The sequence below is a fragment of the Habropoda laboriosa genome, unplaced genomic scaffold, assembly GCF_001263275.1.
Source record: "Habropoda laboriosa isolate 0110345459 unplaced genomic scaffold, ASM126327v1 scaffold204, whole genome shotgun sequence".
In the NCBI taxonomy this organism is placed as follows: Eukaryota; Metazoa; Arthropoda; class Insecta; order Hymenoptera; family Apidae; genus Habropoda; species Habropoda laboriosa.
The window spans coordinates 194,813-222,579 of record NW_017100385.1 but is presented as its reverse complement, the minus strand read 5'-3'; the positions used below and the strand labels follow the sequence as shown (position 1 = coordinate 222,579).

Below are 27,767 nucleotides of genomic sequence, written 5' to 3'. Positions count from 1 at the left end.
AGAAAATCTAGGAATTGAAGATTTTTTAATTTTAAGAAAAATTAAGAATTAAAGGTTTCCTAATTTCTAAGAAAAATTAAGAATTAAAGATTTCCTAATTAAAAATTAAAAATTAATGATTTTCTAAAGTTCAGATTACTGGATCACTGAACCCTTCCTATCTCAATTAAAAGATAATCAAGATTAAGCCACAAATTAAGGTACACACACTGCATATAAACATAATAAAATGGAGTTCTATCTAAATTGCATTGTAGCATATTAATATTCAAAGTAACAACTACTTCAATTGTTCGACTTACAAAAAATGTATTTTGAAATATCTATCTTAATCTCTTCAATACTCGTTTTGTAACCAATCCGTCAAATCGTGCGATTATTTCAAAATTGGTAATCTGTTAAATTCCTGAAATCTAAAATGAAGTTATGATAGTCTCTGATCCGTAGAACGTACAGAATGGAATTCAGTACAATATATGGAATAATATGATAAACTACATGCTTAATGACCTATTTAGGATGATCGATTAGAATGGTATCCATAGACGCAGAATTTACTAGGATGATCTTCAAATGATTCCATTTGGATTTGCGCTAATACTATCATTCGATGCAGACACAGTTCATTGTAGTTCAAATTAGTACTAAAAAAATTCCAATTTTTTACAGTTGCTTTTCTTTCATTTATTTTAATCAGCCTATAAGAATACTATTCTTCACTTTCATACACGTTTTACCAGACACCCATAAAATCACCACATGAATTTGTAATCGAAAATGTACAGCGGTTACAAAACGAAACGATTCGATTCACTAGTTACGTTCGAATAATAGAGATTCACTGGTTCTGCCCTTTGTCGTTCTTCATTTAAGCTCACATTTGTACGTGATTTACGCAACTATGATGCTATTTGGCAATAGTTCACGCAATAAAAGCTCAATAGAAGGTTCACTAATTCGAGTATTTCTCCACCTCTGAATATACAATTTTCTAATAAATAGAGCTCTACTGAAATTGCATATATGTAGATTGAGATTATTTGATTTATTTATAAAATATTAGATATTGATTTGAAAAAAATAAAATAAATAAAACTAATTAAATTGGCTAAGAATTTAACAGTGAAATTAATATTAAATCAAATAAATTGAATTGAACTGTCTAGGAATTTATTTTAAAAATAATCATCTAAATAAATTGCATTAAGTTGATTAAGAATTTATTCCTGAATTAGGAAAAAGAGAAAAATTCCTTTGTAAAATAGCAAAAAAATAGCTACATAAATTGGATAACGAATAAAATTGTAGCTTTGTAAAATAGCTAAATAAATTGGATAATGAATAAAATTTCGTTAAATAAATAAATTCCCATTTTACACCGATGTTTTATACTCGGTGCAATAAATAATTCAATTCTACGTTAAATAAGCAAAATTTTATTCCAAGTGTAAACAATTTGAAATACGAAGAAACGAATCTAGATCGAAATAGATCAAGAGTGTCCTTGTTACAGGGAACACAAATGCATTAATACAGAGATGTCGTTAGCCCAACGGAGTCAATGGAAATCGATTAGAAAATCAGAGAACATATGTATGATTGTCAAGCTGTGACTTCCAGAACAAACTGGCCGCACTGCAAAATCGATTTAACGTGAAATCTATTCAGCCTTGGGCAATGACAGATCACGAATTCAATCGTCTCGTGCCAGCCGCTGATTCAATTAACCTCGGGCATAAATACTGCATCTGCAAATACTACATCTGCTCTTTGATTTGCTTCTCAATCTCAGTACAGTATATTTTCCACAAGTGTCAGACCGCAAGGAAGCTAAACCTGACCCTCGTAGAGTCAGGGACTACGTTTTCGAGCCTCCCGCCCGCCTTTGCAGTTTGCCGAACGTAGACAAGGACTTTGTCAACTTTTTTAATTTTACGTTTTTTTATCCCGAAATTTTTCGTAACATATTGATGAGATTTTTCTGATGAAAGTGACATCAAACACAACATAATTTGAACAACATTTACTTATTAACACGTTCACTATCACGCCAGATTTACAGGTTGCTGTCAGGCGGCCAAAATTCTCATATATGTTCCGAAAACCGATTTTTAATTGCGAAACACTACTGAGACGGTTTAATTTGGAGCAGCCAACTCATATTTGAGCTGGCAATACACAATACAACTAACTACTAAACCAAATCACCAGAAAAAAACCCATTTTTGTAACTCACTGTTCGCTGATTAATCAGCTGAGCTCTACAACGTGGATTTGACTGCGTTTCCTCCTTCCTTCCTTCCTCTCAGATCATTCCAGTCCCTCAGCGTTCATTTTCCAAGACTCACAGACTCACAGAGTGAGTCACTGTGGAATGGACGACGCGAAAAGTACTTCGAAACGCGATTTATTTCAGTTTTATTCAGAAAGCGAGAAACCGCGAATTTATATTATTTTCAATATTATTATTGAACTAAACTTTCGTAGAATACGAGTGAAAAATTGAAAGAATCAAAAGAAAAAACGCGAATTCGTATCTTTTTCGATTCTAAAATATAAGAAAATTTGAATAAAATACGCGACGAGAATTGGGGAGAAGCATAAGGTAAACGCGTAAAAATATTCAATAATAAACGAACTAGGAATGAAGCTCATAGTGCACTCGTTCCAAATCAGCTCACAATATACAATAATAAATCAACTAACTACTTAACACGCAATTCATCAAATTCCTTGGATGGTAAATTATTAGTAAACAAAATTCAATATCAGAGAAAATATATGAAAAATTTCAAATTAATTTCAATTGCTGGAAGAAAAGTAACGAAAAGGCAACCTCTCAAAGTCATTTCAATATCCTATTCGACAAGTCTGAAGAACAACGATGACTAAAATTCAAATGTTTATTTCCCTAAACCTTCAAAATAATTTCGAAATATTTTATTCGAAGCGGAGTATTCCAAGTCAGTATCGATAATTGAAGAAATTATTTGATTGTATTTAAAAGAACCGAAAGGAGAATATTTAAAGTCTGATATTAAATGTCTAGCAAGTACCAGTAATTGGTAAAATGATTTATATTTGTTTTAAAAGGAAAATTTCTAATAGGTATTAGTTCAAATGAATTGTTATTCAGTCTACTGTATTGAAATTCTAATTGATTCTAATGTATACAAGTGTTACAAGAAGGCTGAGTGTAAACAGGGTGGACATAGGCAAGCTAGTAGCCCCCGACCACTCTATGAACTTTAACGACTATACTCGAAAGTGTATCGTTAACACGTTACCCAGATTATCTGTATAAGCTATTATTTCAATACGCGATGCACTGACTCTAGTATTTACTAAAATTCAAAAATTCTCGTATAAATTCCGAAAATAGATTATTAATTACGGTAAACTACTGAGACGGTTTAATTAAGGGTGGGCATGGTGCTGCTTTAGTTTGAAATGATTTATAAACACATAATTAACAGAGGAAAAACCGTGAAACGGCAAAACGTCTACATTCTAATTGTTATAACATGTAAACAGAACTTTAAATTTAGTGTAAACAGAAAAAATATATAATACAATTTATTTCACGGTATTGCAACAAATAAACGTTGAATAAATATTTAATTCGTATAAAAACAATTATTTAACGTAATAATTTTACCTTCACTATGGCTATTTTAAATCTACGACCACAGGTCAACCTGATATCTAATCCTTACGAACTTTAAATTCAGTCTAAACTGAGAAAATATATAATACAATTTATTTCACGGTATTGCAACAAATAAACGTTGAATCAATATTTAATTCGTATAAAAACAATTATTTAACGTAATAATTTTACCTTCACTATGGCTATTTTTAATCTACGACCACAGGTCAACCTGATTTCTAATCCTTACGAACTTTAAATTCAGTCTAAACTGAGAAAATATATAATACAATTTATTTCACGGTATTGCAACAAACAAACGTTGAATAGATTCTTAATTCGTATAGAAACATTTATTTAAAATAATAATTTCACCTTCACTATGGCTATTTTAAATTTACGACCAAGGGTCAACCTGATTTTTAATCCTCCGAACTTGATTTCACAACGAGAAAGTAATAAGATCGTTGAAACGTACTTATTTGTCAAAGAAACTTGCAAAAATGTATAAATAATAATATGTAATGTTTTAACAAATTTTTGGAAGTATAAATTAATAATAAAATTGTGAAAATTAATAAATTATACGTTATTATAACATTAATAGAATTATGACTAAACCGAAGTTCGAAGTCGAGTATTTAAAGTCTGATATTACGTGCCTAGCGAGTGCCGGTAATTGTTAAAATTTGTTTAATAATTAGTAATAGAAATTCTAATTGATTCTAATGTATACAAGTGTTACAAGAAGGCTGAGTGTGTACAGGGTGGACATAGACTAGCTAGTAGCCCCCGACCACTCTATTCACATCTCAGAACCTTCAGGTCAAAATACGCCGCGAAGTGTCTAGGGCCCAGTATAAAGGGTAAATGATTTCGCGGGACATCGGCGGGTCCTTATATACCTGCGGTACCCTCTCCCCAAAGTCATTAGCAAAATCGTCGGTTAGGTCAGGCGGGAAATTTTCGCGGGAGATTTTCGCGGGAGATTTCCGATATCGTAACACGGTATAATTTATCAATTTTCACAATTTTATTAAAAATTTATACTTCCGACAATTTGTTATAACATTGCATATAACAATTTATACGTTTTTACAATATTCTTCAATGGAAACATAGGTTTTAGCGTTCTCGTTACTTACTCGTGGTTAAATTAATTTCGTAGGGATTAAAAATCAGGTTGACCTGTGGTCGTAGATTAAAAATAACCATAGTACAGCTAAATTTATCGTGTTAAATAATTCTTCTTACACGAATGAAAAATGTATTCAACGTTTGCTTGTTACAATACCATGAAATAAATTATTTGTGCAGTTCTGTGCATTTTCTGTGCAGTTCAACCTAATTTACTTAAATTTACATTGCGAGACAGTATACTGTAACAAGTAGTAACAAGCAAACGTTGAATAAATTCCTAATTCGTATTAAAAAAATTATTTAACACAATAATTTCAGCTTTATTATGATTATTCTTGATAAATGACCACAGGTCAACTTGATTTTTAATCGTTATAATCTTTAAATTCAGTGTGAATAGAGAAAATGTGTAATATAATTCATTTCACGATATTATAACAAACAAACGTTGAATACATTTTTGATTCGTAGGAAAAGAATTATTTAACACGATAATTTTAGCTGTACTATCACTATTTTTAATCTACGACCACAGGTCAACCTGATTTTTAATCCCTACGAAATTAATTTAACCACGAGTAAGTAACGAGAACGCTAAAACCTATGTTTCCATTGAAGAATATTGTAAAAACGTATAAATTGTTATATGCAATGTTATAACAAATTGTCGGAAGTATAAATTTATAACAAAATTGTGAGAATTCGCGTTTTTTCTTTTGATTCTTTCAATTTTTCAATTGCATTACGCATTATTGCAATAATTTCTATCGTTACATTTGTATGTATTCAACGTTTGTTTGTTTTAGTGTCGTGAAATGAATTATATTACACATTTTCTCTATTCACACTGAATTTAAAGATTATAACGATTAAAAATCAAGTTGACCTGTGGTCATTTATCAAGAATAATCATAATAAAGCTGAAATTATTGTGTTAAATAATTTTTTTAATACGAATTAGGAATTTATTCAACGTTTGCTTGTTAGAATAGAACGATAAATTTAGTGTAAATATAGAAAACGTATAATATAATTTATTTCATGGTATTGTAACAAGCAAACGTTGAATAAATTCCTAATTCGTATTAAAAAAATTATTTAACACAATAATTTCAGCTTTATTATGATTATTCTTGATAAATGACCACAGGTCAACTTGATTTTTAATCGTTATAATCTTTAAATTCAGTGTGAATAGAGAAAATGTGTAATATAATTTATTTCATGGTATTGTAACAAGCAAACGTTGAATACATTTTTCATTCGTGTAAGAAGAATTATTTAACACGATAAATTTAGCTGTACTATGGTTATTTTTAATCTACGACCACAGGTCAACCTGATTTTTAATCCCTACGAAATTAATTTAACCACGAGTAAGTAACGAGAACGCTAAAACCTATGTTTCCATTGAAGAATATTGTAAAAACGTATAAATTGTTATATGCAATGTTATAACAAATTGTCGGAAGTATAAATTTTTAATAAAATTGTGAAAATTGATAAATTATACCGTGTTACGATATCGGAAATCTCCCGCGAAAATCTCCCGCGAAAATTTCCCGCCTGACCTAACCGACGATTTTGCTAATGACTTTGGGGAGAGGGTACCGCAGGTATATAAGGACCCGCCGATGTCCCGCGAAATCATTTACCCTTTATACTGGGCCCTAGACACTTCGCGGCGTATTTTGACCTGAAGGTTCTGAGATGTGAATAGAGTGGTCGGGGGCTACTAGCTAGTCTATGTCCACCCTGTACACACTCAGCCTTCTTGTAACACTTGTATACATTAGAATCAATTAGAATTTCTATTACTAATTATTAAACAAATTTTAACAATTACCGGCACTCGCTAGGCACGTAATATCAGACTTTAAATACTCGACTTCGAACTTCGGTTTAGTCATAATTCTATTAATGTTATAATAACGTATAATTTATTAATTTTCACAATTTTATTATTAATTTATACTTCCAAAAATTTGTTAAAACATTACATATTATTATTTATACATTTTTGCAAGTTTCTTTGACAAATAAGTACGTTTCAACGATCTTATTACTTTCTCGTTGTGAAATCAAGTTCGGAGGATTAAAAATCAGGTTGACCCTTGGTCGTAAATTTAAAATAGCCATAGTGAAGGTGAAATTATTATTTTAAATAAATGTTTCTATACGAATTAAGAATCTATTCAACGTTTGTTTGTTGCAATACCGTGAAATAAATTGTATTATATATTTTCTCAGTTTAGACTGAATTTAAAGTTCGTAAGGATTAGAAATCAGGTTGACCTGTGGTCGTAGATTAAAAATAGCCATAGTGAAGGTAAAATTATTACGTTAAATAATTGTTTTTATACGAATTAAATATTGATTCAACGTTTATTTGTTGCAATACCGTGAAATAAATTGTATTATATATTTTTTCTGTTTACACTAAATTTAAAGTTCTGTTTACATGTTATAACAATTAGAATGTTGACGTTTTGCCGTTTCACGGTTTTTCCTCTGTTAATTATGTGTTTATAAATCATTTCAAACTAAAGCAGCACCATGCCCACCCTTAATTAAACCGTCTCAGTAGTTTACCGTAATTAATAATCTATTTTCGGAATTTATACGAGAATTTTTGAATTTTAGTAAATACTAGAGTCAGTGTCCACCCTGTACACACTCAGCCTTCTTGTAACACTTGTATACATTAGAATCAATTAGAATTTCAATACAGTAGACTGAATAACAATTCATTTTAACTAATACCTATTAGAAATTTTCCTTTTAAAGCAAATATAAATCATTTTACCAATTACTGGTACTTGCTAGACATTTAATATCAGACTTTAAATATTCTCCTTTCGGTTCTTTTAAATACAATCAAATAATTTCTTCAATTGTCGATACTGACTTGGAATACTCCGCTTGGAATAAAATATTTTGAAACTATTTTGAAGGTTTAGGGAAATAAACATTTGAATTTTAGTCATCGTTGTTCTTCAGACTTGTCGAAAACCAAGAAATGTTATTTGTTTCGTGAAACTGGTATTGCTAACATGATAAAACTTGGATCGATATGTACACAGGAGAAAATTTCTCAACCGTGAACGAAGCTTTCTACATCGAAGATGCGAAGCCAAAAAGGCAAGGTAGAAAAGAATAAGTTAGGGGACGCGCATATATTCGGAAACTTTAGGGTATTGTGCGGGGAAATGCGACGTAAAGAAATCCGAAACCACGGACAAAAGAAGATAAGATGTTCGACTTTGTAGATATTGAACAATATTCACCTTTGTGCAACCATAATAACTGCGAAAAATGAACGAAGCCAAATTGTGCTGAAGAAAATCGGAAATTTTCTTTCACCACGTAAATTCTATTACGTTTCATTACCAGTTTCACATAGGGTAGCTGAATTATAATAAGTCCTGTGTAATTCTGATATAGTTTTAGAATTTTTCTATTAACTGCTAATATTCGCGTGTTCTGAAAGTGATTTAAAGATAGATCGGATAAATAAATAAATAGTAAGTTAACAAAATTTTGCTAAGTATATTTGATTAAAAAAAAAGACAACGTTGAATTTTCACAAATTTCTCTGATTACTCTACTTACTCCATGATAGTTACTTAATTATTATTGGAATTAAGTTTACGCTGAAAATGGACAAACTGCTAATGACGAAAATTCACCCCAAGTATTTGTGCTTCTACAGGAAAGAAATCAGACGAATATCTGTCAAATAATCTGAATGAAATGAAAGAAGGGATTTTATAACTCTGGCCCTTCAAGAAAAGAATTAGAATTTCAAACGAGATGCAGCATGGTTACTGGGAATCCTGGACTTTGAGGAAAGTCCATTTGAACGCGAGTGAAATCAAGTACAATCGCGTGAAATCCGACTACTTTATGCGTCCAATTATTCGAGAACTGAAAAACTTCGTATATCATATATTTTCTCTCTTAATTTACTGCTCCAGACTATTTAAACAGTCGTTACAAAATTTTTAAAATATTTAAAAAATGATTCAGTTTAGGATCTCTTTGATACTACTTGAAGAAGTTTGACAAAAGTAACTGTAACACCGCCAAGTGATGAAAATAATTTACTATGTTTCAAAGTATATAAATCTAAAGTGCAGCTAAGAACAGGTAGCTTCATCAATTAACTTTATGACTTTATTGTGTCGCTGCAACAACCATACTAACTAAATCACCGACGCATTTTACAAGACAATTAAGATTGTCTACGACTTCCTTTTTGGAATAATACCTTGACGTTTATAGCCATACTAGTGCAGACAGTTTTCGGTGTCCTAAGAAAGTACGACTTCTGAAGAATTAGTCCATTGTGCTTCGTACTTAACAAGAACAGTAAGTATTGTAACTCGTAACTTCCTCAATACTGACTATCTTTTCACAAACAGAAATCAAATATAACAAATTTTTAAATTAAAATTTTAAATTCATTGTTTTTAAAATTTCTTGTTAAATTAAAATGACAGTGCGCAAAGGACAGAAATTAAGGTGAAAGCGTGTCGAAAGGTATCAAGAGCACACCGCGAGGAAATATTCAAAACGCCTATAGGCGCCAATAGAAGAGAGATAAATTCGAATACTCAGCACCAAGAAAATCACATTAACTATTTTCTCACGAAGAAAAAGAAAATGTTAGGTACGCTTCGAAGTGAAATAAACGCAACCCGCAAAAATTGTACCTGAAAAAAAGTTCGTATCTTTAAAAAAAATCTTCAATTTATACACAGCAATTTAAACTGAGAATTCTCCGTGCCAAGAGAATGGCAGAAATGATTTCAAGCCTGATAACATGCCCCACAAATATCTCGAAATTCCACTCGGAATGGGACGGCGCGAAGATCCAAGCGGAAAGTGTGCAAAATCCTTTGAAGAGAGCTGATAAAGCTTTCTAGGAAAAATCCTAAAACGCCTCGTAAATTGTCGTGGCTCGCGGGGAAAAGACAAAGATCGCGAGACTTTTCGTCCTCGGTAATCGTTTACAAAGGGAGGAGACGAGCTTCTTCTTTTTCTTTCTTTTCGAGGGAAAGATCTCTGTGTCCATAGGTAGACGAAAAAAATTTGTTTTCGAAATGAAACGAGAAACGTAATATCCCTGGCTTACATTGTTACATTATCGGATCCCGCGTTGGCAGTGGGGAGGGAAAAAAAAATGGACACCCTGATGGTAGGATCCAAGCGAAGTAAATCAGGTTAGTGGACGACAGTGAAACTTTTCTTTTCTTCGTGGCTCCGTGATATATACCGAGGGGGAAAAAAAGAAAAGGATTTATGATGTCTCCGCTGCAACGGCGGAAATCGTCTGTTTCAAGGAAGCGGTTTACTCTCGTTTCGTGAAATCGGTGAAAATGAAGGACGGTCAAATTCGACGAGGAGAAAAATACATTTCTTTTTTTAACAACGATAACGCGAAGTGTGAATGCTCGTATTCTCTTTGCCTTCGCGAAATGGCCACTAACGGACACCGTGTGGTTCTTCGTGTAAAAATAAACGAAAAATGAAATATTTTCGTCGCGAGTTTTGTTGTTCGAATGATCGTAGCTGAAAGACTATTGGCGTAATTTGTTGTGCAGTTCCAAAATTGGAGCTCTGCTTGTACAAATAAATAGAAAATGGAGAGTGAAGTTTTGTCGTTTGATTTTTGTTGAATATGTGTATGTATGTATATGGATTAGCTTAGAATTTTTTGTGCAACTTAAAAGGGGAATGGTTCTCTGTGAGAAAAGATGAATTGTATGGAATAAAATATTTTCGACTTCACTGGTGTATGGATTAATTATTAACGACAGAAGTGATATCCAAAAACTCGTCAAAAGGAACACCGATGGAAGTAATAGCAAATGTAATTACACGTGACGTCACCAAATTCCCAAATTTTTTTAAAAGACTGTTCTTCTGTATTTCAGATTTAATTTTTCCGTGAAAGATCGCATGTCTCGTTCAGTGCTACATATTACAGAACACGCTGCGTATAATAATTTATTTGGAATAAAATTTTGAAAATATCCAGGAAATTCTGTAAACGGTTTTTACAGAAATGCATGCACACAGTTCCATTTGGAAAAGGATCAAGAAAAATTGTACATTCTCCAAAGGATAAATCATACATCGTAGATTTTGCACGTCGAGATTTATTTTCGACAAGTTAATGGCACACTGGGCATAAATATTCAACGACGAATAATTTCACGTAGTTACAAGACGTGCGTTTTTTTTTTTTTCATTTCTATTTCTCTTCTCCGTTTGTTATCGATCTCTGCTGATGAATACAGTTTCATAGATACGCCCGTGAATATCGTTTGGAAGCATTATCGTCGCTGATTAATTCAGAGACGTTTCTTTAAAGAAGAGGAATATTCTCCTTTTCCCCGAACGTCTTCGATTCAAATTGAAAAATTACCCTCTCAAATTTTCTTCTTCCCAACTTGTGGATACTGTTGTAAAATCGAAAGAAAAAAATTGATCGAGATATCATTCTTTTCTGTTACAAAAAGTGCACCGTAAGATTTTCACACGAATAAATTGTAAATTCTAATGTAAACAAACAATTAAGTTTCCTTTAGCCTAAATTGTAATTTAAAAGACAATTAAGTTTCATTTAGTCTAAATTGTAAATTTAAAGAAATTAGAAAAATGTTAAAAATTAGAAATCTGCCGAACCTATGAAAGGTATGATTCTATTGTTACCATCCGTCGAGATAGCAAACGGATCGTTAATAGAACGATCCATCGGTTAAATTTGTATACAAACGTAAGTAGCGTTGAATTCGCGTGTTACCTCCAAATTTATTTCTCGTGCAAGGCTCATTTTGCGTAAGTAGTTGAAACTGACCTTAAAATAAGCAACGACCGCTTAAACTAATTTTGGAGCACAAAAGGCACAAGGTATCGCGGTTCAGGCGAAAATAGAGAACTAAAATCGTAACGTTTGCCGATGTAAGAGTAAACTTAATTTTAACAAAACTAATAATAACCACTTGTGCCCGCGGAAAGACGAGGTCAGATCTAGTTTTGTCAGAAGTTCTTACCAATCGATGTTAACTTGGTTTAAAAATGAAAAGGGGAGGAAGATTGTTATCTGTTACAACTTGCCATGATTTCTAATAGATCTACTTTTATTTGATAAAATAAAATAAATAACGTAAACTAATATTCACGGTCACCTCTTTAATACGAAATATTTTATTCTTCGAAGTTATACGAATGCAAAAGGAGACTTAAATAATTTTCCGTTCAATATGAGCAACGTGGATTTTCTTAAAAACATTTCTCACAGTTCTTCAACCCAGTGTTACTTGCATTTGCAAAAATTTTCAAAAATAATGCAAATTAATATTTAAGGCCGCCTCTTTAATATATCAGCAATTTATTGTTTATCTTTAGAAATTATGTCATAGATAAAAGAGACAATCTAAGCACTGAAGAATTTGCTTAGAAATATTCCTCAAAATTCTTCAGCCCAGTATTACGTGCAATTACAAAAAATTTCATCTATAGCAAAAAATATGCATTAGTCTAGAATATCAAGAACACAAAGTGACTCACAAATATAATTTCTATAATGCGGAAAATTTACTGTACTCGTTAACCAAATTTGTATCTAAGATTCTGAGACGCCCTGTGCATTCTGGACATATTAATACACTGATCGGAGACCTCGGGTAATCTAGAAACCAGAGAATCAAATTCCACTTAATATACAATGCCCTCCCTGGTATCGGAACGGTTAAGGGAAGCGTAGGACAGAAGAAAAAAATAAAAAGCATATAATAAAGAGTGGGGAGAGTGTGAGTGCACGTAGATGAGAAAATGAGAGATAAGATACTTTGCAAACAAAGTACTTTTTCACGGCTACGAAGCCGAAAAATAATAACATTCTGCTCTATATAATGCCCTCCCCTATTTCATACTATCCACATGTATATTTTACCTTCGAAAAAAAGTATATAGCTAGAATAATGCATAAATTCTTGCTTACTTTGCGTTATTCTATTTCATTATTCGTCGTTTCACTTAAATAAAATAAATATCGTTCTTCGACGACAGAGAAGAATACCGTGGCAAAAGGTACAATACGCGAACGTTTATTTAAAACACCAGAATTAATTCCGAGAAACTTTCACGAAATAAAAGAAAATTTGCATACTGGTTAAAACTTAAAAAAAAACTGGTTAAAAACTTACGGTCTACAAAAAGTGTTGTACAACAGGCAGTGAAAATTAAACCGCCGCGTTAAAAAGGGTGAACAAGTGGTTTTTCGTGTGACCAGCAGCCCGGATCCAAGATTTTCAAGCAGTTTCAGACTTTCGGCAGTCCCGTATTCCCCAGCGGTGATCCATTCAGTCGCAAAAATGTTCATCTGGAAAAAAAAGTTCTTTGAAACGTGACAGTTGTGCAAAGCAGACGTTTTTTGGGAAACGAACTTCCAGCAGAGGATCGGAAAATTTTTGGCGAACTGTGCACGAACGTGATGGGCGAATGTTGCACTACCCGTTCAAACAAACGACAGTTCCCTGTGTTATTTGTCTTTGGAAAAGTGATTCACGCTGCAAAGACGAACGACAGTATTTGTTTCACTGTTTCAAACTGCAACACGAAATATTATGCTCGAAATATTCATTCGACGTCTTCGCAATCCTTCTGGAGCCTCTTTGAACTGGTCCTTCGACCACAATCGAACCCTATAAAGTAGGATACGTAAGGTACACTTCTTCGGGACATAACTAATTGCAGGAAACGATAAAAACACACACCACGTGAATTATTATGCTAAAAGTTTGTGTTGTATTGGAGATTTTCTTCCAGTAGTTCCTTAATTTATAATTGCGCATTCTCTTTCAAGATAAATCAAATACTTCACGAAGAATACACCAAAGCATAATTAGCAAATATAAAATACAATGAGGAAACATTATACCTAAAATTTTCATTCGTTTCTCACAAGAATTGTAGGTAATAATAAAACCACACACCACGTGAATTGTTATATTGAAAATTCTCTTCTATTGAGAATTTTTATTATATTGAAAATTCTCTTATGTTGAAAATTTTTATTATATTGAAAATTCTCTTCTATTAAAAATTTTGTTATATTGAAAATTTTCTTTTTTTGAAAATTTTTACTATATTGAAAATTCTCATTTATTAGGCAGTTCCTTAATCTGCAATTGTACATTCCCTTTAATGCGCCAGAAAAACACACCAAAGGGCAATCAGCAAGCACTGTAAAACGAAAAATGTTGGTTCGACTCTCGAAAGAATTCCCACAGAGTCCTGGAAACAATTCCTCAGACCCTGCAATCGAGCATTGTCTTTCGAGACACATGACACACTTCGGCAAAAACACAACAAGAGCATCCGGGAATGTCCCAGATTCGGCAAACAGCTGACATTGAAGATGTCTGGCACCATAAGGACGATTTCCTCGGATGCTCGAGCACATCCGCTGCTGCAAGCAGCGCGCGTTTGTCACGAGTGCGGGATCGCCTGTCTGGCCGCGATGTGGAAACCGCAAAATGACACGAAAAGAGCTCCGGGAAGGAGATCGGAGATGTTAGCCTGAAGAAAAGAGGGTGGCGGAGGGAGCGGAGGAGGGTGCGATCGTCAAAATAATATCCGAAGAATTTCCATTATCCGGAGGCAACTCCACGCCATCTGAGACAGATCTGAGGAAAGGAAGGAGGAGATATAAAAAGAAGTTGCTTCGAAATCCCACTTAAGGATCCGTTCTCGACGCTGCTCGTTCAGACGAATGAGAATTACGAAAGGAAATCTTCACGGTGAAGTAAGTTGCGCGTACTGCGACCTTTCGCATTTCGAAGATGGTAATAAAGAACGTGAAAGAAGCAACGTGTAATTGGATGTATGCGAAATGTGAAATAGAACGCGACTCTTCGTGATCCTTTTATTCAACTGCTATTGAAAATAGGTGTTTAACATTTGGTGATGTTCGATTTTTTTGGCAGCGAAAGACGCATTTAAGGAAATATTTGGTTTTACAAAATGTAGAATACAGTATGCGCGGGCACTGAAAAATATGATATTGTGCAAAATTCATTGCTTACAACTTTTGAGAGATTTATTTAAAAATAAGTATTTAAGATACAAATTTTTCAGTCAACCCTTCTTATGGAAGATGATTGCAGTTTTAACGTAAATTTTAAAACACGTGATATCTCTAAAATTTGAGACTGGAACAATCAAGGTTGATCTTCTGGTTCTCAGGATGTGAGATCTTCGTAGAGAGAACGAAGGGAAAAAGTAAGAAGAGGAATATGTGCGTTGAGAACAGAGAAGAAAAGGAACTACAGGGATATGTGAATGGATTATGTCACAACCTTACTTCTCCGATATTTATTTTTGCTTAACAAGCATGCATGGATGCAGCTCTGTGTATATTTAACGACGACAAGCATCCGTTAATATTCACTGAGATATACCCTCCTCTCAATATCGCGTGCGAGAGCAGAAACCGCAAGGTCGTCCTCAAGGAATCAATAAGAGGGTTGCTAATTTCAGTCACTTTGCTTATGCTATCATACCAGCTAATACGCGTGAAGACTACTCCGTCATCTGATCTCGAAAATAAAGTGGATAGTTCCCTTAGACTGTTCATAAGTAAATGGACAATTTGTGAGAATTTCACTGATCAAAATGTGCTCGATGCAATTATGTTTTCAAGTGGTTTACGTTAAACTGGTTGGAAACGTAATGACAAATGGTAATTAAAGAATATAAGAAAGAGACGAGTAATTTTTCCTTCCTAGATTTTTTGAGATGAAAAATTTTGGAAATGAAAATACTCGAGAGAATCGTGAAAAATAAAAGTAATTGCGAATAGAAAAGGAGGAAAGAATACCAAAAGTTATTCAAAATTATATTTATAAAATTACATTACATAAAAAAGGCAGAAAAGCAAATTTAGGAAATTATTTAAAATTTTCAATATCGTATATAAAAAGATACTACTAAATCCAATATCATGCTGTGTATCGAAACAGAGGAGGAACAATCGCTGAGTAAAGAGCATCATATTTCGGAAATTGACACTTTATTCTTTCACTGCTCGCGGTTATACAAAACGCTAAATCCACCGAATGAAATTTCCTCGGATTTGTATAACATTCGCAGACACAAAATTCACAGGTGAAAAATTCGCGGACAGAAGAGAGCAACCCATTATTACAAGGCATAATTACCGTCGTCTGTAATTGGCACATTTATGTGATTTTTAATTGCGGCCACCGTTCGCCTCAATAAAGCCAGCCGACACCAAACCTTTAATGTCCTTTCATTACCATATCGTAGCCGGCATACTGTGTATTTACGTGATCGTGTGTACGTATACACGCATGAAACGCGACCGCGATCCTGATGATCGTACTTTAACGAAACCTATTGTAAATCCGGTGAACAAAGAGAAATTGCTTGCAGTAACAGAAAATTATAGGCACAACTGAATATCTGGCTCGTCTGCCATGTACTACCTACTTGATCAAAGGTGGACGAAACGAATTTGCAAGAGAATAGCAAAGGCAAGATGAACGTTGTTTCCTAGACTTATGTGACTTTAAATATTAAACAGAGAGGATTAAATTTACTTTACATTGATAGAGGAAACACTCAAGTATATACCTAGAAGTCGGTAGATAATAATAAAGACAATTGTAATATCAGTAAAAGTTATTACAAGTATATATGTAATGCGGTACGGATAACTAATAATTCACAGGAACATCGTACGTTTCAGTGTGTACAGGGTGTCGCAAACAACAGGACGATCTATCAAAAGTTTCAGAAGGCAAAACGATACTGTAGAAGTATTCCTCACTTATTGTTAGTCCTCTAAAGCAAACGAAACTTTCCTATAAGTTTTGAGTTGTTCTCGTCATATCATATACAGGGTGTCCCAGTTTGTTTCGATCAAACTTTGCCAAACTTTGTCAACATGTACTATGGGCAAAAGTAAGAAAAAAATGTTATATAAACATAGGTCCTTTGAAGCTTCGTTAAACGTTTTCTTGCGGTTATTATGATATAAAACAAATGGCGCTGGTAAAAAGTACATTCAACACTTTCAATGACTTCAGATCGTAAACACAGCTTGTATAAACTGATCTATTCCTACTTTATATCATAACCTCACTTCCGTTACCATTTCCTTCGTATTTCATATTATTGCTCAAACTTGTTAATAAAGCATCAAACGACCTATGTTTATATAACCTTTTTCTCTTACTTATACCCATAGAACACGCTGACAAAGTTTGACAAAGTTTGATCGAAAGAAACTGGGACACCCTGTATATAACCAGTGGACCTTATACTCGTATGTACTAAAGACAGTCCTTAACGCATCCTGCATACCATTAGACGGACTTATTGTGTTCCTGTGGTTCCAAGGTCGTCCCTGTCGTATTTTACGTACCTGGTGTCACTTGTATAGAATTTCTACATGTCTGAGGTTGTCTTTATCGTATCCTATCCTGTATTTGCAGTTAGCAGTATCATGTTCTGGTGGATTGTGGTTTGTCCCTATCATGTCCTGCATCCTATCCTGTATTTGCAGTTAGCAGTATCATGTTCTGGTGGATTGTGGTTTGTCCCTATCATATCCTGTAGCTAAAGTTGATCGTATCATGTTCTTTCGAGTTGAAGGTTGTTCCTACTGTATCATACATATCTGGAATGGATCATAGCGAGTTTTTGCGAATTATAGATTAATGTTTCCTCATCCTGCGTATTTAAAGCGAGCCGTACTATTGTGATTATGTCGATCATTCGATAGGGTACATTTAAAATTGAACTTTTCGCGCAATTTACGTACGAATTTAACACTTTCGTTCCACATGAGTACTAAAGAAAAGATCGATCTCAGATTGATGTCCATTACAGGCGCAACTATTGGTAATTGAATAAAAGAATTTTTTAAAAACCCAGCAAAAAATTACTAATCGTGTTACCTATTACTTAATAATTGTTACTGAAGTCTGTCGACTGTTCTTCGGCAATTTTTCGAAGTATTTTGATAAATTAGAAAATAAGACCATCTCAAGGAGAAGTATTTACATCGATTCACATAAATCTCTGTCGTTTTCTGATTTTCAGGAATGTCAGCCGGAATTTCTCCACGATCTCGTTCTAAAAATGAAAGCTTACATATTCACACCGGGTGATTCGATATGCCGGAAGGGCGAGGTGGCCAGGGAGATGTTCATAATAGCAGATGGAATCTTAGAGGTGATTAGCGAAACGGGAAGAGTTTTAACTACCATGAAAGCCGGGGACTTCTTCGGAGAAATTGGAATTCTCAATCTGGACGGATTAAACAAGTAAGTAACTCCAGCTACTTGCTGTCCTATTTCTGATTTACGGTCTCGTATAATATCCGATGCTCGAATAATTCACGAAATATCATTTCACGTGCAAATTTATTCACCCACTTTCCATTACTTCCTCTTTGTCAACTTTAATCGCACACTCACACGTTACGTTAACAACAATTATCATAAAACGTTTAAGCATATTTCAAACAAATTATCCTAGCAGATTCAACCTGCAAATTCTGTTCAAACACGTACACGGTGAAAAGTAATTAACATTGACAAAAATTTAATCACAAAAACGCTACGTTATGTCACTGTGGAAAATTAATTGAAAAATTACGTTACATTGACGTTACAATACGCTCTCTAGGCATTTGAACGAACGATACTCGGACAATATTTAAGCCACATCCAGCGCTACCATTAGCGACATAATCTATTTTAATCCGATAATCGGATAACGCGAAACACCAAGCGTGATTTAACGCGCCCACATACTTTCAAACAGTATATACACGGAGCTACCTGCTAATAAATGGCGAAAGTTTGTTTTGTAAAAAAAACTTCCTAGTTTCGCCTCTCGTTTTTTTTTTTTGTTTTTTGTCTTCCGGTGAATAATCGCAGGCAGAAGTTTTTCTCGGCGAATGTATCGCGTGCAAGTTCCAGGCGAACGTTTCGTTTGATACATGGGAGGCTGAACCGTGTGAAATTTCTGTGGGAAACGCATAATCGAAGTAACTCCGATGAAAACGCGGCAATAGTCGAAAAGTGGAATCGATACAGCCCGTCTTTCAACTTTGTCCGTCCGCCTTTTTATTTTCCTCGCCTCTACCAACCCTGACACACATATAAACTCGCCCTACTTTCTTGTTTCATCGTTCTCCACCTCTGGACAGTACTTATTTCGAATTTCATTTCACGTCTCGATGTTTACCGCAGCGGTGAACAGTTTCATTTCGAGAATTGGCCCAAGTTACGTTTATTACGTGATCAGCTAATCCGATTGTTCCGAATGAATTGAACGGTGTGATTTCGACAGATACTTGTCGATCTCTTTCTTCTTTTCTTTTTTTTTTCGAACTTGTATCCCGGAAATTTTTCCCGCGATTTTCAGTCTCTCCTCCGTCATTTTCGTTCGGCAGTTAGCTCCCCCGAAACGAATGGATGCGAACGATTTGGAAAATATCTATTCACAGCATACGGAAACTGACTGCACCGTTGAATATTTCAACCGTAAACTAATCCTCTTAACGGTTTTCCACTGCAGAGACACGAACCAAGAACGAACTTTCTTAAACTTCGTCCCGAAGTCGTCGAGAGAGCTTAACTCAATTACAAAAACTAATAGTATAACGAATTTGAAGTGGAACGAAGTCACTGTGCAGCTACGATGGAATAATTGACATGTACACGAAGTTCGTTATAGTAACCATTCTTAGCTAACACGTGGTTGTCGAAACAATCGTAAATATTGAATCTGGCGAAAATTTTCCGATACAAAAATACGAAATCTCTGATAGAAGCTTGGAAGGATGAAGCAGTTCTTTTGCAAACGAATCCACGATTCGTTCATCTGAAATTCAACTGAAAAATTAATTTCAAAAAAAAGAAATGAACGTCTCCGTTCATCTGACAAACGAAATTTCCAATTCCAGACGCACAGCCGACGTTCGTTCGGTAGGTTACTCAGAACTGTTCAGCCTCTCACGCGAGGACGTTCTGGCGGCCATGAAGGATTACCCAGAGGCGCAAGAAATCCTGCAGAACCTGGGAAGGAAACGATTGATGGAGGCTCAGAAGGTGGCCAGAGCCTCGCGACAGCCAACATCACCCGGCCACGATTCGTCGGATAACAGCACGGGCAAAAGGATCGTCGACAAGCTGAAGAGCGACGTGAAGGGTCTGAAGAACGCACTGAGAAAGAGCAGGCGTAATACCAGGCCCGAGGAGAGCCTCGAGCTGCAACCGCTAACGTCAAAAGCGCCGACGTTGAAAAGACAGCAAAAAATCGACGACACTCAAGATGCCTCTGCGTCGAACGTCCAGGAACCACCTGTATCGCCTCTAGGCGCTGGTCTGCCGCTGCTAGCTAGATTAAGATTGTTGAAAGAGAAAGAGGAACGAGAGGAGCGTCGAAATCTGGTAGAGACACAGGTGCACACCCCTGAACCACAGCCACCTCCCTTAGAAGCACAGAATCCAACGAATCCGAATCTACCGTTCCTCCAAAGGATATTGCTGTTGAAAGCGAAGAACGAACAAGAAGCGAAAGAGGCGGATAAAGAAGCACCAACTAAAGAACCGCTGCTTCCGAAGAGCGTTATACCGGAGGAGTCGCAAGAACAATCGCCGAAACTGACACCGAAACCTCTTCCAAAGCAGCCGTCGGTACAGAGCACGGTTGTAGAACAGATCGTTAAACCTCCTACAACTCCGAACGCGGAGAATACGAACAGTACGAACGCGAAGAAACCGTGGGCTATGTTAAAGGACGCTTCGTTAACGAACAAAGACAATTCGCCGCAGAGGAGTCCTCCTACGAGGAGGTTACAGTTGAAGCAGAGTCTGGTACACCTGAGACAGCAAACGAAGATGTACGCGTCCGTGGACGACCTGTCGCCTGAGTACTGCGGTCTGCCATTCGTCAAGAAACTGAAAATACTTAACGAAAGGCAGAAGTTAGCGGAGCTCGAGAAGGCGGTCAGGAGTTCGAGTTTGGACTGCGGGGAAAACACGGAACTGGAGTTCGACGGGAACTTGACGAGGAGCCACTCGGAGGCCTGTGCGATAGAGTACGCGAGGAAGTTGGAGAAATTGAATCAGGTATGTATGTCTGTGTGCTTGGAAGTTCTTTTCGAAAGCCTGGACGGTATAGGCAGATGTGATCCATTGGGAGGAGCAAACCGGTCTCGGTTAACGTATGTTGAGAAATGTTTCAGAGATAGGAATTTGAATCCCTTAATGATGTAATATTAATCTAGCCGGTCTATCGTTCCATGTTAACCCTTTAACCTATGATTTTTTTTCTGACCATTCATCTAAGCGTCAGCCGTTTACCGTTTTAGTAGCGTATCAGGTAACGAAAGCTAATCTATCGCACGTTAATTACATTTAGCAATCCTCGGTTTCACAAGTTGAAAGGAAAGTTTGTTAGTTTTCTCGCATCTTCACCAAAATTTCTGCCACGAGTCTGACACGTTGTTGTAGGTTAAAGGGTTAAAATGGCAGTCGAGCAAGTAAAGTGTTAGCAAAGGTAACCACGCTCACTTGTTCAATGCGTTATTATTAAAAATATATACCAAATATTGAATTTCACTGAAACGGTAAAATTTTTAAATTTGCCTTTTCGATTATACAGGAGGTTCAGTTTTAATAATTCAGTAGCAGTTCTGAAGTATCGTTTCGAAGCCCCAAAAAACCTGTACGATTTAAAATTTATGGAAGCTGAAGACGTGAAGGATTGCAGAGATATAAAATACCTCTGTATGTACAGAGTACAGCAAAATGTTTTGAGAAAATCTCGTTCCGGAAGTACTATTGAAACGGTGATATACGGTGCGGTTGTACATTGAAACGTAACGTCAATCGACGTTGAGATATGAATCCAATCGCGGTGAATTTAGATCCCACCGTATTGTGCGCGGCTATCGTTGCTGTGTTTAGCTGACTAATAGTTAATAGTAGTTTCCAGACATAGGAAACTTTACCGATATATTCAGCTATGCACGCGAAAGTTCTGCGCTTCGATTTCTGCATGATGCACACGGCTGATTTGCTCTCTTTCTCAAGCCTGTTAAAGTGGAACTGTTCGATTACAGTGAGAATCGGGGTAAATCTTGTAACGTAACTTAGTGACAAAGAACACCGTGATCTTTGTATCGTTACTATTTTTACAGTATTAAGAATTTTCATCGGCCAACGAATTACTAAACGAAGTGAGACGGTTAAAACGTTTCAAGCCCATGGATTTATCCATAAGATTCACTGCAACTCAAACTAGCAACAGTAGTTCAATCGTCATTATTAGATAACTAATTGGTTAATTAAAAAGACAGAGAACGTCTCTACGTGTAATTCAAATTCATTCCGAACAGATTGCAAATACTGTACTAAATTAAAAAAAAAAAAAAAGAAGTAATAATACTAAGTGAGTTTTCCTCGTTTCGATGAATTCTACAATATTTTTCATATTTGTCTTAAACAATCTTTCGACAAAGTTTCAAACTGAGAGAACTGAATCCACACTTTCGTTCTGTAATAGGTACTAATCTCGACAAAACACTATACTGTTCAGAATCGACAAGACGCCGCGTCTCCGACGGATCAATTGTCACCGGAGAACGAAACGCTAGAAAGGCGGAACCTGAAGAGCATCCTGAAGAAGTTGTCGGCCGGTAGTAGAACCGGAAGCTCGGAGACCTCGGCGACGAGCACGCCGGATCGCGAGGCTGCCACCGCCGAATTAAGAAAATTGATGAGAGCACCGACCATAGAGGGTTACGCGGCGCGACACTCGAAACTCTCGAAGAGCGTGACATTTAACAAGTATACGCTGCAGAGTCCACCGTCCGAGCAGATCCCGGCAAATTATCCGCTTGGGTCTCAGTTGTCCGACTCCCAGGAGCAGGCCTCACTGCCACCGCCCAATAAACTCAGTTTCCGTCCTTTGGGCAGCGGAGGTATCCTGCAAATAGTGTCTCGGCCACGTGAAGAGGAATACTTGGGGGAGCTAGTGTCTGGTATCAGTGAAGTTGTTAAGGACCGTCTGGTAAGTTTCTCCTTTTTTACTTCTCATTTTTCTTCTTCTTCGTCCTCCCTCTTCCTCTTCTTCTTCTGCGGTTGAAGAGTTTATGGAAGATGGTTTAATGTTCTGTACGAGACGCAGAGTTGATATTTTGGTTCTGGGTTGTCGTTTTAAGGGTGTCAAATGACGAAAGCGGTGTTTGGTATTACTTTTTCAACGAGGGCAAGATGAACTGAGATTCGTTTGATGGATTTTTATGGAATGGAGTTCGTAAGTGTTAGGACACATTGTTTTTTGAAATTAAACTTTACTTTGTGTTTCTTCGAAGAATAAAGTAAAGTCGGTGTTAACGATACTAATCTGAGCTTTGAGTAAACTCAGAAACATATGGAACACGAATGACTCGAAATTGCTTATCTCGATATTCCAGTTGAAGTTAGAGTCACTATGAGCCACGTAAAACAGGCCACCTAATTACGCAAAAATATTTGTACGTAATTTAAACGGCTTTAAGGGGTGAATAAGATGGAATTTTATTAGCGACTGTTTAGATTTAGTTCACATTCGATAAGTGTCCTAATACTTGTGAACGGGAGTGTACGTCTTATAAAGAGATTTATACTATCGATCGTTCTCCGAAGAAAAGACGAAGAAAAATTAATATTAATTCTAGTTTGATGTTAAGGTAATGAATAGTCCACAACAAGGACTGTTTCTCTCATTTTTTAATACAACTAAGAGGAACATTCCAGCCTCAAGTGGGCTAAAACTGTAAAGAAAACAAAAATGAACTGTCACTTTTCATATTATTTTAAAAATAAAATTGTGTGAGAAACGAGATGTATACACACATTTAACGATACAGTCCATCAGTTGTATTTCAGTATGATGTGAAAATGACTAAACTCTACCAATATTACACTTACCAGTTGACGCAAAGTTGCATCTTTGCAAAACTAAAAATTTACTTATTTGCTCTTTTATCTGATTGAAATCGACAACTCGAAGGGAAGATAGCGGTGTGCAAAATTTTTAAGAAACCGAACAAGATCTAAGGCTGTCAAGAAATACGATCGAGATAAGAGCATTTCCCATGGAGCTTCTACAGGATTCCCAAGGTTTCGAGTAATTTCCCTCGAAGATATTGGCTTCGAAGTTGCCAACTTCAGAACAGTTCAGCAGAAAGTTCCCTTGCGCTCTATTCGCAAGAAGTTTCCCCGCGACCACTTATAACCTCGTTCATTTGCATACTATTTCCTGTTTACAAATCGCTAATATATCGCTCGTTAACATGCTGCGCTTAACCAACGACGTCCACGGTTAATTTCCGCGGGCAAACGTGTCCATCTGCATCCGGCGAACCGATCTTGTATTTGTAAATTCGAAAAAGAATACACTACTGGCGAAAAGTTTGCAATCGTTGGTTTTGTTAAACCGATAAAAAGAAATCTCTTGATCTTCGAGATTCCGAACGACTCCAAGCTTTTCGCCAGCAGTGTATGGCTACGTTCTATATACAGAAGTGAAAAAATTTAACGAAAGAAATAAAACTATTCCCAGATTAGACTGGGAACTTTGCACATTACACCCCCGCAGAAGCGTAATCAAAACTCAATCTCTGCGTATAATGAAATAACTTGGGAATTGAAGTTATCTCACACCCAGAACTCCCGCGAAATACTAATGTCACACCTTCGCGAGTTACACGAGCCGCAACTAATCCCGTACCACTGCTACCATTTCCAGGAGGACATTCAGACGAAATTCGAGAGGCAGTACACCTCCCTGGAGCTCGAGATCCGTAAGCGGGACGAGATAATATCCCAGCTCCAAGCGAGAATACAAGAGCTGGAACAAAGGGAGTCTCGAAACGCGGACGATTCTCTTGGCGACAGCACCGAGCACGACGCCTCGTTGGAGGAGGACCTGGACGACGACAGAGAGGATCACCCGTTCATGAGGGACGGTTCGGTGGACACGGTCCTCACCACTCGTCCTCACTACAAACGCTCCTCTCCCTCCACGGAGTCCAGCTCCCAGAACCGAAGATCCTGGGAGGAGCACTCCGAGGAGGAGACGTTGGAGCTCCAAGAACTGCCTAGTTCGATAGTACCGCAATATTTGTGGAAGGACGAGGTGGCGATTGACCTGGAGTCGAATAGCGAGAGTAGCAGGTCTGAAGACGAGTTCGAGGACAGGGCGACAGGCAGGAGCGATAGTGAGAACGACGAAGACGAGGACGGGGATGTGCGTCGTGACGGGCACAATAACTGGGAGGTGGCGATGCTGGCACAAGAGCTAGAATCGAGGCGGAGGAGCAGCGAGAACGCGAATCCGGGCTCCTAGCGCATTAACGAGATTCTAGATGTATTGTGTTACCTCACGAGCACCCTGCACCACGAGGGCTGGTGCAACGGGCCAGCAACAGCGGCTGGAAGCGCTACCCTCTGCGAGAACGATTGCCCTTATCTGCAGTTAGACGTCGATAGCATGACCAGTTGTAGGGAGACAATGATGTAATGATCTTTGTTAATCTACTAGGGGAGATCTAGGGGAGATCGTTCTTTTTCTTGTCACCTTATGGGCTTCTGTCGCGTCGAGATTCCGTGGGCCAAAAACGTATATATCGTCGAGAGGGGAAGGGTATACACGCGTGTTTTCCAGGGCTGAGATTACGTTCGATGTTCGTGCAATTGGGCGCAAAGTGGATTGCATATCAGCGTTGAGACATCTCGTCCGAGGCTTCGGTGTGTGAACTATGTTTGTCTTCGTTTTTTGTTGGAAAGTGTTTTGTATAAATGACGGAGTAGGTTTAATTGGAATATTCGTTCGAATGATTAATCGATCATCTACGTCTACGTAATAGAGGAAGTTGATTGGTTCGAGAATAATCGATTGTATATGAATGAAATTCTGGATATTGGTACAGTCGATATCGTCGAGGATCGATTGTTTTAATTGAAAAATGGCGATTTGAAATTTCATCGGTACAACAGAACATTTTTGACGATGGAAAATGAATAAAAATGAAAATTGCGATAATTTCAATAGTACGATTTTTTAATAATACAACAGAACATTTAGAAAATCAATAGAGATGAAAATTACGATAATTTCAGTAGTACGATTTTTTTTTAATAAGAATGAAACATTTTTTATCGTTTGCTGATAATGTAGATAGCTTTGCTAGGGTTCAAATCGTTCACCCCAAAGCTAAGAATTTTTCTTGAGAATGCAACTTTTCAACTGATTTCAATTCAAACAAGTTCCCTATTTTCGTTCCTAAAGAACATTTTTCATAGTGAAATTTACACGCGTACGTCAGTTTGCGCAAATTGCACGAACGTGTAAACCCAGTCTGAAGAGCCTCCGGGCGTCACGAACACGTGTAACCTGCGTTCTAGTCGCACTCTCTCTCTGTGCACACCTACCCACACATACTACACACGTACACACGCAAATACGCCTGGCCGAAGTTCATTCTCGAGGTTCATTCTCGACGAGCCTTTGACCACCGACATTTTCTCTCTTTTTTTTTTTTTTCAAATTTCATTTCGTTCTTGAACAATCGTGATTCTCTTATCTTTGGAAAGAGTTCTTGCTTACGAACATCGACGACATTTTTCATTTTTCAAAATTTCATTTCGTTCTTCAACGATAATCGTAATTCTCTTATCTTTGGGAAGAGTATACTTCTTCGTTTTATTCGACGTTATCCAACTGCAGTCTTGAAAATTGTAACGATACTAAAATTTTACGTCTCTACCATTTTGGTCGAGTGAAACGAACATACATATTGGTATGATTTTTAGGGAAATAAAAATGGAAGTATGTGAAGAGGAAATAACGGCTTGAGTTCACTTTTCCAAAGTTTTACGGTTGTACTTAAATACTCGTATCTATTGCGAAGAGTTTATCGATAAATTACGAGACGAACTTCACTTCGCGCGTTTTGTTCCACGATAGAAACGGAAATACAGATATTTCTCGGTATTAAACGCAACTTGTTAAACGAAATTACGCTCATCGAGTACATACATATGCGGAACATTAATTGAATCGTAAAACCAGTCGGTCAGTTTGCAAGTTTCTGTTAAATTTCACCGGCAGTTTGGAATGAAATTTAAAGAGCCGGATGTCAAAGGGTTACGCAGCTCCCGGTAATTAGTCCGGTAAAACCGAAAGTTCCCGTAATCACCTCGCAACTATGTGAACCATTCTACTTCGTGAAATATCGCGTGTACGGTACAAATTATGATTATTTTTTATCGTTCGCTTCAGCTAATTAATCTCGGATAATTTAGAAATGAAGTTTGTTCATTGATAACCGTAAAACTGGTAACTTTCAATAATCAACGTTTGTATATACGCGGTGCTCTAAGATTTCCGGACTCTGAACTTCCTTTAAATACGTTCCACAAGTGAAAACAAGAAGAAATAAATGTTACATAAACATATAGGTGTTTAAAATTTCGTTAAAAAATTATGAGAAGAAATAGAATACGAAACGAATATCGTTAATATATCTTTTCATCAATGTCAGTCTTCCGTTAATGAGAGCAACCGCCATTTTGAAATGAAGAAAAGCTAATTGCATTGATCGTCGGATTATTTATTAGTACCTCGATGTACGTTACAGTAACAAGTTATAAAATAAATGTAAATCATTGATCAATATAATTATGCTACTCCATTTGAAAATTAGTAAAAATGTAAAAGTTTATTTCTCCTTGTTAAAAAAAAAAAAGACGTCTTCTTTCGTCACAACTTTTGCATTGAATCTTTGTGCAAGTTTAAACTTTCTCTATTTCCACTTAACACGTTAAGCGCCGTGTCAGTCACCGGTGACTGACAGTACACTTTTCGTTCGGGTCGC

At 36.3% G+C, this 27,767-nt stretch overlaps 1 protein-coding gene across 1 annotated transcript in view; it reads left to right on the top strand.

Moving 5' to 3' along the window:
* LOC108575041 (cyclic nucleotide-gated cation channel beta-1-like) overlaps positions 1-25,237 on the top strand; it is a 123,503-nt gene extending 98,266 nt beyond the window's left edge. The window contains exons 4-7 of the mRNA XM_017937744.1: positions 17,930-18,153; positions 19,803-20,970; positions 22,442-22,915; positions 24,638-25,237. Of these exons, the coding sequence (XP_017793233.1) occupies positions 17,930-18,153; positions 19,803-20,970; positions 22,442-22,915; positions 24,638-25,237 (2,466 nt within the window). The remainder of the gene's footprint in view (positions 1-17,929; positions 18,154-19,802; positions 20,971-22,441; positions 22,916-24,637) is intronic.
* Positions 25,238-27,767: the final 2,530 nt, after the last annotated feature.